The sequence below is a fragment of the Lampris incognitus genome, chromosome 16, assembly GCF_029633865.1.
Source record: "Lampris incognitus isolate fLamInc1 chromosome 16, fLamInc1.hap2, whole genome shotgun sequence".
NCBI classification, from domain to species: Eukaryota; Metazoa; Chordata; class Actinopteri; order Lampriformes; family Lampridae; genus Lampris; species Lampris incognitus.
Window position 1 is genome coordinate 22,243,040 of NC_079226.1, and position 13,931 is coordinate 22,256,970.

At 48.5% G+C, this 13,931-nt stretch overlaps 1 protein-coding gene across 1 annotated transcript in view; it reads right to left on the reverse strand.

Annotated features, from left to right (window-relative positions):
* The window catches only part of ltk (leukocyte receptor tyrosine kinase), a 97,219-nt gene that overhangs the window by 36,937 nt on the left and 46,351 nt on the right, over positions 1-13,931 (reverse strand). Inside the window, exons 12-13 of the mRNA XM_056295386.1 lie at positions 13,696-13,856; positions 13,316-13,410 (exon numbers count right to left, since the gene is read on the reverse strand). Coding sequence (XP_056151361.1) covers positions 13,316-13,410; positions 13,696-13,856 — 256 coding nt within the window. The remainder of the gene's footprint in view (positions 1-13,315; positions 13,411-13,695; positions 13,857-13,931) is intronic.

Consider the following 13,931-nt stretch of genomic DNA (forward strand, 5'->3'; position numbering starts at 1 on the left):
GTGTTAAGTGGCCAGGGTGTGACCTGCACTCCTGGCAGACAATTAGCAATCAGTGTTCTTTAAATCACTGCTGCTACTTGGAAGCGTCAGGCAAACAAGCCAAGGGAAAACAGGTCTAGGCTGAACAAAGGCTAGTGTGAACAAAGGCAAGCCTAACTTTTTCAAGCCAAGACTTAAGTCAAGCAAGGACTGCTCTTTTTAGATCCAATCAGTCATCTGTATTTAGTGTACCTAGTATAGACTATGTGTTTCCTTAACATTCCTGTCCTTTCCTCTTCCCAGGGCTGGCATAGATGTTGGGTCACTCCTAGGTGCTGCGACCCTGCCAATCTCATCTATCCCACTCTCTCTACTCACATTGAGCAAGTGGTTACAGGAGGGCTCTGGAATTGCCAGTCCGCAGTGCCGAAAGCTGAGTTTATCTCAGGCTATGCATCCTTGCTCTCCCTCAACTTTCTTGCTCTAACTGAGACCTGGATCACATCAGAAAACACTACCACGCCTGCAGCTCTGTCAGATGTGTACTCTTTTTCTCACACTCCCAGAGCTGGGAGGCAAGGTGGTGGTACTGGCCTGCTAATCTCCCCGAAATGGAAATACTCTGTTTCCATTCCACAATTTTCTCTGCCCTCTTGAATTTCATGCTGTTACTGTCTCTTATCCAGTCAAACTCACCATTGTGGTTGTGTACCGTCCACCAGGCCCCCTTGGTGAGTTTCTGGAAGAGCTTGACACACTTGTCTCACACTTCCCTGATTATGACTCTGCACTTATCCTTCTCGGTGACTTCAACATCCACACTGAAAAGCTAAATCCTCTTTTATATCCTCCTTTGACCTTCACCTCTCACCCTCTCCTCCTACCCACAAGACCAGCAACCAGCTGGACCTTATCTTTACTAGACACTGTCCTATTTCCAATCTCTGTTACTACCCTCTAGCTCTCTGACCACTATTTCATGTCTTACTCTCTCGCCCTCTCTTATCCCCCCTCAGCCCCTCCCCCTACCCACATGGTTTCCACCCGTAGACACCTCCGCTCTCTCTCTGCCACTGATCTTTCGTCCTCTGTTACCTCTATCCTCCCTACACCTGAATCTTTCTCTCTCCTACCCCGACACTGCTACTGATCTTCTTCTCTCTACGCTCTCCTCTTCTCTGGACAACCTCTGTCCCCTCACCTCCAGGCCTGCACGCCCAACTCCACCTGCCCCTTGGCTGTCCAACTCCACACATACTGACACGACGGAGCCTAAGAGTGGCAGAGAGCAAGTGGAGAAAAGGCAAACTCCCAGGGGACCTTCTCAAATTCCAATCTCTTCTTTCCACTTTCTCCTCCTCCCTTTCTGCTGCTAAAGCTGCCTTCTATCGCTCTAAAATCCAATCCTCTGCCTCTAATCCTAAGAAACTCTTTGAAACCTTCTCTACACTTCTTCAACCCCCACCTCCTCCTCCTACTTCCTCCCTCCTCCCTGATGACTTCGCTAACTTCTTTGACAAGAAGGTAAACGACATCAGATCCTCCTTTTCTCACCACCCAGTTAGCGCTCCTTGCACTAGCCCACCCTCTGCACCCTCCCTCGCCTCTCCACATCCCATCCTATCCAACCTCACTCCCCTCTCCACCGATGAGGTCCTCAACCTCATCACATCCAGTCACCCCACCACATGCTCCCTTGACCCGGTCCCCTCCCCTCTTCTTCAGTCTATAGCACCTGAATTCCTTCCCTTTCTAACCCACCTCATCAAAACCTCCCTCCAGGCAGGATGCTTTCCATCTGCCTTCAAGACTGCTAGAGTCACCCCACTTTTCAAGAAACCATCACTTGACCCCTCTGACGTCAAAAACTACAGACTGGTTTCCCTTCTACCCTTTCTATCCAAAACTCTCGAACGTGCTGTCTTTAACCAACTTTCTTCGTACCTCCACCAGAACAACCTCCTGGACCCCAACCAGTCTGGATCAAGGTGAGTCACTCAACAGAGACGGCCCTCCTTGCAGTGACAGAATCGCTGCACTCTGCGAGAGCAAACTCTCTCTCCTCTGTCCTGATACTCCTGGACCTGTCAGCTGCGTTCGACACAGTGAACCACCAGATCCTCCTCTCTACCCTCGAGGGGCTGGGTGTCACAGGCTCTGCACTCTCAATGTTTGCATCCTACTGACGGGTTGCTCCTACCAGGTGACATGGAGGGGATATGTGTCGGAGCCTTGCAGACTGACTACAGGCATTCCACAAGGTTCAGTTCTGGGTCCTCTCCTGTTCTCCCTGTACACGACATCCCTGGGTTCTGTTATTCACTCGCATGACTTCTCTTACCATTGTTATGCCGATGACACCCAGCTGATTTTGTCCTTCCCTCCCTCTGACACACAAGTAGAGACACACATTGCTGCATGTTTGACTGGCATCTCGGAGTGGATGGCAACACACCACCTGAAGCTCAATCTGGACAAGACAGAGCTGATGTTCCTCCCAGGGAAAGGTTGCCCGCACTGAGACCTGGCCATCATCATTGACAACACCGTGGTGACACCAACTCAGACTGCAAGGAATCTGGGTGTGATTCTGGATGACCAACTATCGTTTGCTGCAAACGTTGCATCGGTTGCTCGCTCCTGCAGATTTCTCCTCTATAACATCAGGAGGATTTGCCCATTCCTCACTGACGAGACAGCACAGGTGCTCATCCAGGCTCTGGTCATCTCCCGGCTGGACTACGGCAACTCCCTCCTTGCTGTTGCCCCGGCATCGGCCATCAGACCTCTGGAGCTTGTTCAGAAAGCTGCAGCTCGTCTGGTATTCAACCGCCCTAAGTTCTCCCACACAACTCCCCTTCTCATGTCCCTACACTGGCTCCCAGTAGCTGCTCGTATCCAGTTTAACACTCTGGTGCCAGCCTACAGGGCAATGAAAGGAACAGCTCCTTCCTATCTCCAGGCCATGGTCAAGCCCTACACCCCCGTCTGACCATTTCGCTCTGCTGCCTCGGGACGCCTGGTTGCCCCGTCTCTCAGAGGCCCCTGCTGCCCATTGACTCGGTCACGGCTCTTTTCTGTCCTGGCCCCACAGTGATGGAATGAACTCCCCACTGATGTCAGGACAACGGAGTCACTGCCCATTTTCGGTGCAGGTTGAAAACTCACCTCTTCAAGAACTACTACCCTGTTACTTGCTCGTAGCACTTATTGTATTCACTCATTTCAAAAAAATCTTTCTCGCGCTTTTACTTTAGCACTCGTTTTGCTCTTAGATGCTTGTTTAGAGAGAAGATGCACTTGTAACCTCTGATGACTAGTTGTTCTCCTGATTTCCTATGTTAAATGATGCACTTATTGTAAGTCGCTTTGGATAAAAGCATCGCCTAAATTACTGTAATGTAATGACTGTAATCAATGCCTGTCTAATCAGAGCCTTTGCCATATCTTAACACAACTGTCCCACAATTGCACATATGCACGAAGATTGTCAACAATGCCGTCTCATCACAGATGTCATCAATGTACATCTCATCAGAGCATTAACAATCTCTTACCACAACTCTCCCACAACTGCATTAAAATACAAAGAATGTCATCAATGAGAGCCTCATCAGAGCATTAGCAATCTCTTACCACAAATGTCCCACAACCGTACAAAAACACAAAGGTACTGTGTCCTACTCATGAACTAAACCACTATTGCACATGTGGTAATGTCTATCCTTCTTCACAGTATCACAAAACAATCCAGTGGGACTCAACAACGTGTCATTGTTTTCACTGGAAACTGAAAATTCACATTGTGGGGATGCTGGCACTGTGAATTGGCTGCATGCCACACACTTTAATGGGAACTTACCGCAATCTTACAATATGCCTGCACTGCCTCTGCAATGAACCACTCTAAGCTGGGTACTTTTCCACTCAGAAACAGTAAAAAAATACCAAGAACCAATCAGATTAAATAAAATCAGTTAGCAGTCAGCATCAGTCACATCAAGTCAAACTTCTCCTTCTACTTTCTTTAAACATAGAAAGGGGTTAAATAATTCCATAGGGAATTTTATTATTTCCAAATTGCAAAATCTATGTCATGAGTTCAATTGCTATAAAACCAGTGATGACTATGCAGTTGACGGCTAAAACTAATTTCCTTACCGCTGGTCCCTATTAAATGGAGAGTGTAGGCCACCTGACTAAAGGTGTTGCAGCTTGCTTAAAATATTTTCTAAAAGTGGTTATAGTGACATAGTCTAAATGCTACTTTAGAGGCTTATATTGTCACGTATCGGGAAGGAACCCAAAAGCAGACGGGACAACCAGGTAAGGGAAGAATCCAGTCTTTATTGAAGTGACCGATCTCGGGGGTAGAGCAGGAGGTGGCTCTGTGGCAGGTAGGCAGGCAGGCAGAAGTCCATGAATGGCGATGTTCCAGCGAAGACTGGTCCATAGTGGAGGCCTTTGGGGGGGGGGTCAGCTGGTGTCAGCTGGCATAGCAGGTGTCAGCTGGTGTAGCAGGTGTCAAGGGCGATCGCTTTGATGTGAAGGGCGAGAGGCTGTGACAGTACCCCCCCCTCCGAGGGGCGCCACCGGGCGACCTACCAGGCCGTCAGGGTGCGTCCTGTGGAAGTCCCGGATGAGGTTCGCGTCCAGGACAAGGCGACGAGGGACCCAACACCTCTCCTCCGGGCCATATCCCTCCCAGTCCACGAGATACTGCAGGCCGCGACCGCGGCGACGAGAGTCCAGGAGACGATGAACGGTGTAAGCCGGATGATCGTTGATCATACGAGGAGGTAGGGGCGGGGGGGCCGGAGGAACTAGAGGGCTGGTAGAGACAGGTTTGAGGCAGGACACATGGAAGGAAGGGTGAACCCGGAGAGTGCGGGGCAGCTTCAGACGGACCACAGAGGAGTTAATGACTTTGACAATGGGAAAGGGACCAATATACCTGGGGGACAGTTTTTTAGCGTCCGATCTCAAGGGTAGATCCTTGGTAGAGAGCCATACCTGGTCACCGGGGAGTAGTCCGGAGCAGGGGTGCGATGACGATCTGCCAAGCGCTGGTAACGGCCGGAGGCCCTGAGCAGTGCAGCACGGGCTCGCCGCCAGGTCCGACGGCACCGACGGACATGGGCCTGGACAGACGGAACCGGAATGTCTACCTCTTGAGAAGGAAAAAGGGGGGGCTGATAGCCGTAAAGGCATTGAAAAGGGGACAACCCAGTAGCAGACGATGGCAAGGTGTTATGGGCATATTCTACCCAGGGAAGTTGTGAGGACCAAGAGGATGGGTTGGCAGACACCAGACAGCGGAGGACAGTCTCCAATGCCTGGTTGGCCCTCTCAGCCGGGCCGTTGGTCTGAGGATGGAACCCTGATGCCAGGCTGACAGTAGCACCGATGGCAGAGCAGAAAGCCTTCCAGACAGCAGAAGTGAACTGGGGGCCACGGTCAGACACTATATCACGGGGAAGACCGTGGACCCGGAAAACCTCCCTGACCAGCAGATCCGCAGTCTCTCGGGCCGAAGGCAGTTTAGACAAGGGCAAAAAGTGAGCAAATTTACTGAAGCGATCAACGACAGTCAGTACAACAGTGTTACCGTCGGAGGCGGGCAGACCAGAGACGAAATCCAAGGACAGATGCGACCAGGGACGGTGTGGAACAGGCAGGGGGTGCAGCAGACCGGCACTGGCCCGAGTGGAGGGCTTATTCTGGGCACAAACAGGACAGGCAGAAACAAAAGACCCAGTATCCTCCGTCATGGAAGGCCACCAGAACCGCCTGCGGAGGAAGGCTAGGGTACGGGTTACTCCAGGATGGCAGGTAAGTTTGGAAGAGTGAGCCCACTGCAACACGCTAGGTCTAACAGCGTCTGGAACAAACAAGCGCCCGGGGGGACCGTTACCTGGGTCAGGCTGAGTCTGTTGTGCTGCCATGACCTCCCTTTTAATGTTCCAGGTGACAGCTGTAGCCGCAACCATACAGGTAGAGGGAACGATGGTGTCAGGTTGGAGCTTGGGCTCAGACTCCTCCCCATGCACACGAGACAGAGCATTGGGCTTGGCATTCCTGGAGCCAGGTCTGTACGTCAAAGAAAAATTAAAATGACCAAAAAAGAGCGCCCACCTGGCTTGGCGCGTGGTGAGTCGCTTTGCTGACTGGATGTATTCCAGGTTCTTATGGTCAGTCCACACTATGAAAGGAAGCTCAGACCCCTCCAGAAAATGTCGCCATTCCTCCAGTGCCAATTTCACCGCCAGGAGCTCATGATTCCCCACATCATAGTTCCTTTCAGCTGGGGAGAGACGGCGAGACAGGAAGGCACAGGGGTGTGTCTTGCCATCCTCACTGGAGCACTGAGAAAGGACCGCCCCCACCCCAATCTCAGAGGCATCCACTTCTACAACGAACTGCTTGGTTGGGTCTGGCTGGATGAGGATAGGAGCTGTGGTGAAGCGGTGCTTGAGGGCTTGGAAAGCTGCCTCTGCTACAGGGGTCCACAGGAACGGTCTGGAGGTGGAGGTAAGAGCGGTTAGTGGGGCTGCAACGCGGCTGTAGTTGCGGATGAACCGTCTGTAGAAATTGGCAAACCCGAGGAACCTCTGAAGCTGCTTACGGCTGGTCGGGCTTGGCCACTCAAGAACCGCTCTGACCTTGGCGGGGTCCATTCTCACCTGCCCATCGGCCACGATGTAGCCCAGGAAGGTGACTGAAGGGGCATGGAGTTCGCACTTCTCTGCTTTTACGAAAAGGCGGTTCTCCAGAAGCCGTTGAAGGACTTGGCGGACGTGCATGTTATGCTCTGACAGGTCTCTGGAAAAAATCAGGATGTCATCCAGGTAAACAAAAACGAAACAATCCAACATGTCACGTAGGACGTCATTGACCAGACTCTGGAAGACAGCTGGGGCATTAGTGAGACCAAACGGCATCACCAGATATTCAAAATGCCCCAGGGGGGTGTTGAGGGCAGTCTTCCATTCATCTCCGTCTCGAACCCGGACCATGTGATAAGCATTGCGGAGGTCTAGTTTAGTGAACACTGTGGCTCCCTGGAGAGAATCAAAAGCAGAAGTCATGAGGGGCAGAGGGTACTTATTCTTGACTGTGATGTTATTGAGGCCTCTATAGTCAATACACGGCCGGAGGGTCTTGTCCTTCTTGGCCACAAAAAAGAACCCCGCACCAAGGGGTGATGATGACGGGCGAATAAGACCAGCAGCCAAGGAGTCCTTGATGTACCTCTCCATGGACTCCCGCTCAGGCTTGGAGAGGCTATATAGGCGGCTGCTGGGGAGGGGAGCGCCCGGCAGCAGGTCAATAGCGCAATCATAGGGGCGATGAGGAGGCAGGGAGAGAGCTTGCTGCTTGTTGAACACGGCTTGGAGGTCATGGTACTCTGGAGGCACCGGTGACAGGTCAGAGGTCTCAGAGCTTGACACCTGACAGGGGACAGACTGAGGCAGAGCAGACTGGAGGCATATGGCATGACAGACGGGACTCCAACTTGAAATTCTGGCCGATGACCAATCAATATGGGGACTATGCTTAACCAGCCAGGGATGACCAAGAATAATGGGAACAAAGGGAGAATTGATAACGAAAAAACTTAACTCCTCTTGATGGTTTCCCGACAACAGGAGGCGCACAGGCTCGGTCTTAGAGGTTATCCGGGCCAGGAGACGTCCATCCAGGGCATTAGCTTCAAGAGGCTGGTCAAGACTCACAGTGGCAAGACCTACCTGCTTCACAACACTTGAATCCAAAAAGCTTTCATCAGCTCCAGAGTCAATTAAAGCCAAAAGTTTAGTGGACTGACTTTAAAACTGATGGTAGCTTGCAACTGGGTACGTGGACGAGGAGACAGAGGGCAGACAGTTGGGCTCACGAGGATCCTCCCCCTCCCTCGTGAGCCTGCTAGTTTGACGGAACGGTGAGGGCAGGAGGCGAGAAAGTGACCAGGCTGACCACAATACAAGCAGCTGTTCTCAGTGATGCGACGTTGACGCTCCTCCGGGTTGAGCCGGAAGCGGCCGAGTTGCATCGGCTCCAAAGCTGGGGAAGAGTCACGCCTCGGGCTTTCTCGGAGGACGGCAACCTCAGTCGAGCGAGCTCGGCCCCCAGAGTTTGGAGGTGTGGCCCGTGGTAAGTTGTTGTGACCAGGAAAGTGGCACGTCCTCTCTCACCTCCGCTCCTGGAGACGGTTGTCCACACGAATGGCCAGGGTAACCAATTCCTCCAACCCTCCAGGCTCGGGGTAGGAAACCAATTCGTCCTTTATGGATTCGCTTAGCCCGTTGGAAAAGCCGGCCTGGAGGGACTCGTTGCTCCATCCGCTCTCCGCTGATAGCGTACGGAACTCAACTGAGTAGTCAGCAACTCTGCGGGAACCCTGGCGGAGAGAGATCAGTCTTTTTGACGCATCCTTTCCCCGCACGGGATGATCAAAAACCTGGCAAAAAGCAGTGGTGAACTCAGCGTAGGATGAGGAAGTGGAGGCCCGCATCTCCCACACCGCTGTAGCCCAATCCAGGGCGCTTCCCCGGAGAAGACCCATGATGTAAGCGACTTTGGTTCCATCCGTGGAATATGACTGGGGCTGCTGGTTAAACACAATCTCACACTGCATCAAAAAAGGGCGACAAAGTCCAAAATCTCCATCATACTTATCGGGCGGGGCAACCCATGGTTCCTTAGCCGAAGTTGATGGCGCTGGGGGTGGCGGAGCTGGAGGGGCGGATCCCGGGCTAGTGGAGGCACTAAGTTGGGTCTGGATTCCGGAGATCTTTGAGCTGAGCCCACGGAGGGCGTCAGCCATCCCCTGTAGTACCTGGCTGTGCTGGCCGAGGACAGATTCCTGGTTGGCTACAGCCTGGCAGACTGTGGCCAGGTCTGTGGTGGAATGGTCTGCTGGGTCCATAGTGGCTGGAACGTACTGTCACGTATCGGGAAGGAACCCAAAAGCAGACGGGACAACCAGGTAAGGGAAGAATCCAGTCTTTATTGAAGTGACCGATCTCGGGGGGTAGAGCAGGAGGTGGCTCTGTGGCAGGTAGGCAGGCAGGCAGAAGTCCATGAATGGCGACGTTCCAGCGAAGACTGGTCCATAGTGGAGGCCTTTTAAGGGTGACGGGGGATTGCCGGGGTGAAGGGGGGGTCAGCAGGTGTCAGCTGGTGTAACAGGTGTCAGCTGGTGTAGCAGGTGTCAAGGGCGATCGCTTTGATGTCAAGGGCGAGAGGCTGTGACATATATCTAATAATAACAAAAATAAATTTTATTTATAGAGCACCTTTCAAGTTACTCAAAAATGCTTTACATAGGTTAAAATAAACACAGAAGCAAAACACCAAAAACATAATACACAACATTACTCACACATTAAAAGCAATTCTGAAAAGGTGAGTTTTGATTTAATGATTTGAACATGGACAGATCGGGGCAGTCTTGGATATGTTTGGGGAAAGAGTTCTAGAGGGAGGGGGCAGCTATGGAGAAGGCTCTGTCACCTGTGGTGCTTGGTCCTATGTGGTGGAGACAGGAGATTGGCATCGGAGGAGCGAAGGCTGCGGGAAGGAGTATGGTAGTGGAGCAGGTCGGTGAGGTAGGACAGGGCCTGGTTATGGAGGGCTTTGTACTGGATCCATTGTGAGACAGGAAGCCAGTGGAGGTTGTGGAGGACAAGAGTGATGTGGTTGAGGGAGCGGGTGAGCAGGCAAGCAGCAGAGTTCTGGATGTATTGGAGTTTTTTTTTTTAGGACTTTGGATGAGGAGCCATAGAGAATGCTGTTGCAGTAGTCAATTCTGGATGTGATGAAGGCATTGATCGAAGTTTTGGCAGCAGAGAAGAAGAGTGATGGGTGGAGACAAGCTATGATTTTTAGGTGGAAAAAGGCAGTTCTGGTGATTTGACTGATGGTGATGTTCAAAGGAGAGTCAAGTCAAGTCAATTTTATTTGTATAGCCCAATATCACAAATTACAAATTTGCTTAAGGGGGCTTTACATCAATACAACATCCTGCCCTTAGAGAGGTTGCCGTCGAAAATAATTTCGAGGTTGCGGATATGTATGTGTGTGTGTGGGGGGGCAGAGTAGAGTTATCGATGGTGAGGCAGAAGTTGTGAGTGGTTTTGGTAAGGGATCTGGTCATAATCATGAACATGTCGGATTTATCACAATTTAGTTTGAGGAAGTTGGCTTACATCCATGATTTAATTTCAGTGAGGCAGTTGGTCAGACGTGTAAGTTGTAATGGTGATGGATTTAGTGGAACTGTAGAGCTGGACATCATCGCCTAGGCAGTGGAAGTGGAGACCATGATGACGTATGTTACCAAGGGGGAGCATGTAAAGGATGAACAGGAGAGGACCAATCACTGAACCCTGGGGGATACCTTGGGACAGAGAAGCGGTGAAGGAGGTGCAGTTATTGATGCTGATGAACTGTTCTCTGTTTGTGAGATATGACTTCAGCCAGGAGAAGGAAGCACCAGTGATATTGAGAGAGGATTCAAGGCGGGAGAGAAGCTGCAGTGAAAGCTGCAGTGATGTCGAGGAGGAAGAGAATGCTGAGGTGGCCAAAGTCTGAGGAGAGGAAGAGGTTGTTGGTGACTTTAAGGAGGGCTGTTTCTGTGCTGTGTTGTGAGTGGAAACCAGATTGAAATGGTTCAAACAGGTCGCTGAAGATAAGGTGAGCTTTGAGTTGGAAGGCGACAACACATTGCAGTATTTTTGCCAAGAAAGGAAAGATTGGAGATGGGCTGGAAACTGCTCATGATATCAGGATTGAGTCCAGCTTTTTTGAGGATGGGGGTGACAGCAGCCAGTTTAAGTGCGTGGGGGGACTGAACCAAAGCTGAAAGAGACATTAATGATTGCTGTGTTGAATAAAGAGATAGCTGGGAGACAGTCCTTAACAAGATTGGATGGGATGGGATCCAGAAGACAAGTGGAACTTCTCATTCCTACTGCACTGCAAGGTTGGACAGCTCCATTGGGGACACAGGGGAGAACTTTGGCAGGGGCTGACTGGTAAAGGGGGGGGGGGTGAGGGAGGTGGTCAGGTTGCTGTGGATGGTGCCAGTCTTTTTCTCACTTAAGTTTTTATTAAGTTTTCAAAAAGAACAGTACAACATCAACACAGAAGAATACAGTAAGATATACAAATAAATAAAAATAATTAAAAAAGTAACAATAAATAGTTGTCTGGAAATATTTCAATATTCACACAAATATTTTAATTAGGCATTCATTTAGTCAGTGTCAATTCCCATATAAATGTTAAAATTTTCTCCATTCTTTAAAAATATATTCTCTTGTACTCTCAAAATGTATGTCCACTTTTCCATAACAAAAATGTCTTGGACAATTTCCAGCCACTGTTCCTGTTTTGGAGTGTTAACATTAAGCCAGTTTTTGGTAATGGCTTTCTAATTTGCTGCAAGTAAAACTTTAATCAAGTAGAGATCTTCTCTCATCACAACATCATCAATGTTACCACAATACATCACAGGGCAGGTGTTTGGGATTTCATATCCCAAAATATTGTTGATACCTACGGTTACATTCTCCCAATATAACCTTATCTTTGTGCATTTCCAGAAAATATGTGAGTGGTCAGCCTCCATGCTCCCACACAGCCTCCAACACTGTTGTTGTGCAGCAAGTTGCCTGCTTTTTATTTTGAGTGTTATGAAAAAGCGAGTTAAATTCTTCCAGCAGAATTCTCTCCATATTTGTGAGTTTGTGGGTGTACATTATGTCTCACACATTTGATACCATTCTTTCTCTGTTATCTGAATCTTTAACTCTGCTTCCCAATTTGCTTTTATGTAGAGCGTTGAATCACCCCTGCTTCTCCCCAAAGCTTGGTACAAAGCAGAGATTACCCTAAGCCCCTTCTGTTTGTATGCATCCACAATCACTCCAACCACATTATTTGAAGTTTCATCTGGTTCCGACCTTATCTGTTCTGTAAAGTAGTCTCTTAACTGCATGTATTTAAAAAAAAATTGTTGTTTTCGAGGCCATATTTTGCCTTTAAATCCTGGAAGCTCATAAATTCACCATTTTCTAGAACTGTACACATTGCTGTAATGCCTTTTTGTGCCCATTCTTTGAATGTTGGATCATACACCCCTGGCTTAAACTTTGAGTCATATGCAAGCCACGATGGCGCCAATTTTAGCTTGGAAAAATGAAAGGAAAGAGTTGCACTTGTTAACTATATGAAGGAATTGGAGGTATTGTCACTGAGTTTGAGAAGTTTATTGTGTAAAAGACAGCCTTGAGGTTGGTGGAGGTATAAGTAGTAGGTGGAATGGGCAGTGAGGAGTATCTTTGTATTGTTGAGCGAGTTAAATTCTTCCAGCAGAATTCTCTCCATATTTGTGAGTTTGTGGGTGTACATTGTGTCTCACACATTTGATACCATTCTTTCTCTGTTATCTGAATCTTTAACTCTGCTTCCCAATTTGCTTTTATGTAGAGCGTTGAATCACCCCTGCTTCTCCCCAAAGCTTGGTACAAAGCAGAGATCACCCTAAGCCCCTTCTGTTTGTATGCATCCACAATCACCCCAATCACTTTATTTGAAGTTTCATCTGGTTCTGACCTTATCTGTTTTGTAAAGTAGTCTCTTAACTGCATGTATTTAAAAAAAAATATCGTTGTTTTCGAGGCCATATTTTGCCTTTAAATCCTGGAAGCTCATAAATTCACCATTTTCTAGAACTGTACACATTGCTGTAATGCCTTTTTGTGCCCATTCTTTGAATGTTGGATCATACACCCCTGGCTTAAACTTTGAGTCATATGCAAGCCACGATGGTGCCAATTTTAGCTTGGAAAAATGAAAGGAAAGAGTTGCACTTGAGGATATGAAGGAATTGGAGGTATTGTCACTGAGTTTGAGAAGTTTATTTATTGTGTAAAAGACAGCCTTGAGGTTGGTGGAGGTATAAGGAGTAGGTGGAATGGACAGTGAGGAGAGTATCTGTATTGTTGAAGGTAGTCTCTGTAGGTTTGGAGATGCACTGTTAAACCAGTTTTCTTGTGGAGTATTTCGAGCTGGGGTTTATAGGATTTCATTTGATGGAGTTCATGAGTATATCAGGGAGCTGAGTGTGTGAATGAGATTATTTTGGTTTTAATAGGGGCAGCTGATCAAGACAGAGCTACAAAAAAATAACTCAAAAAAGCCTACTACACAGTTCTTGGCGTACTTCTTATTCCAAATCGAATACACCAATGTTTCTCTATTAAACAGCATTCACACTTACTGTTTCTCTTAAAAAATACATGAAAATTCTGTTGATGAAATTCATTACCTGTGTTGAAGCACGCTGCTCCAACAGCAATGTCATCGAGGGCAATGTCAGCACTGGAGCCTTCTCCCCATAGAGCTGTCACCTTGACATGGAAACTGACACAAAACACTCTAGATGCAGACATTGCACAACCTGCTTGTAACTGTATGACATATATAGACAGCAGAGCATTTTTTTTTCTTTTTGTACATGAAAGTAACCCAATCCCACATAATACAGGTTGAAATACAGCTTAGAGAGAAAGAAAAATCACCAAATTTGGTTATTGCTTTTGTTTTTATCTGTCAACCTTGTTTTTTCCTCCTGATCCTCCTTCTTATTATTGTAATTTTCACCTTTCCTCTTCTCCTCTTTTAGTCTCATCTCCCTCTTTTGCTTACCCATGATGAAGGCCTGTCAGCTGCAGGGTGATGTCTTGCCAGTCATCTGTCCATTGACCATTTCTTTTCCAGACCAGAGGTGAAGCAGCTGTTCTGTTTTCCTCTATAGCCACTAAGATGGTACCATTATACTCTCCAAACAGGTACAGAGAAAAATGCAGCTGCATAAGGCAATACAGTGCAAGATCAGAAATGATTTAACAGAAACATCTGTTTCATTTACTGATTAATTGATT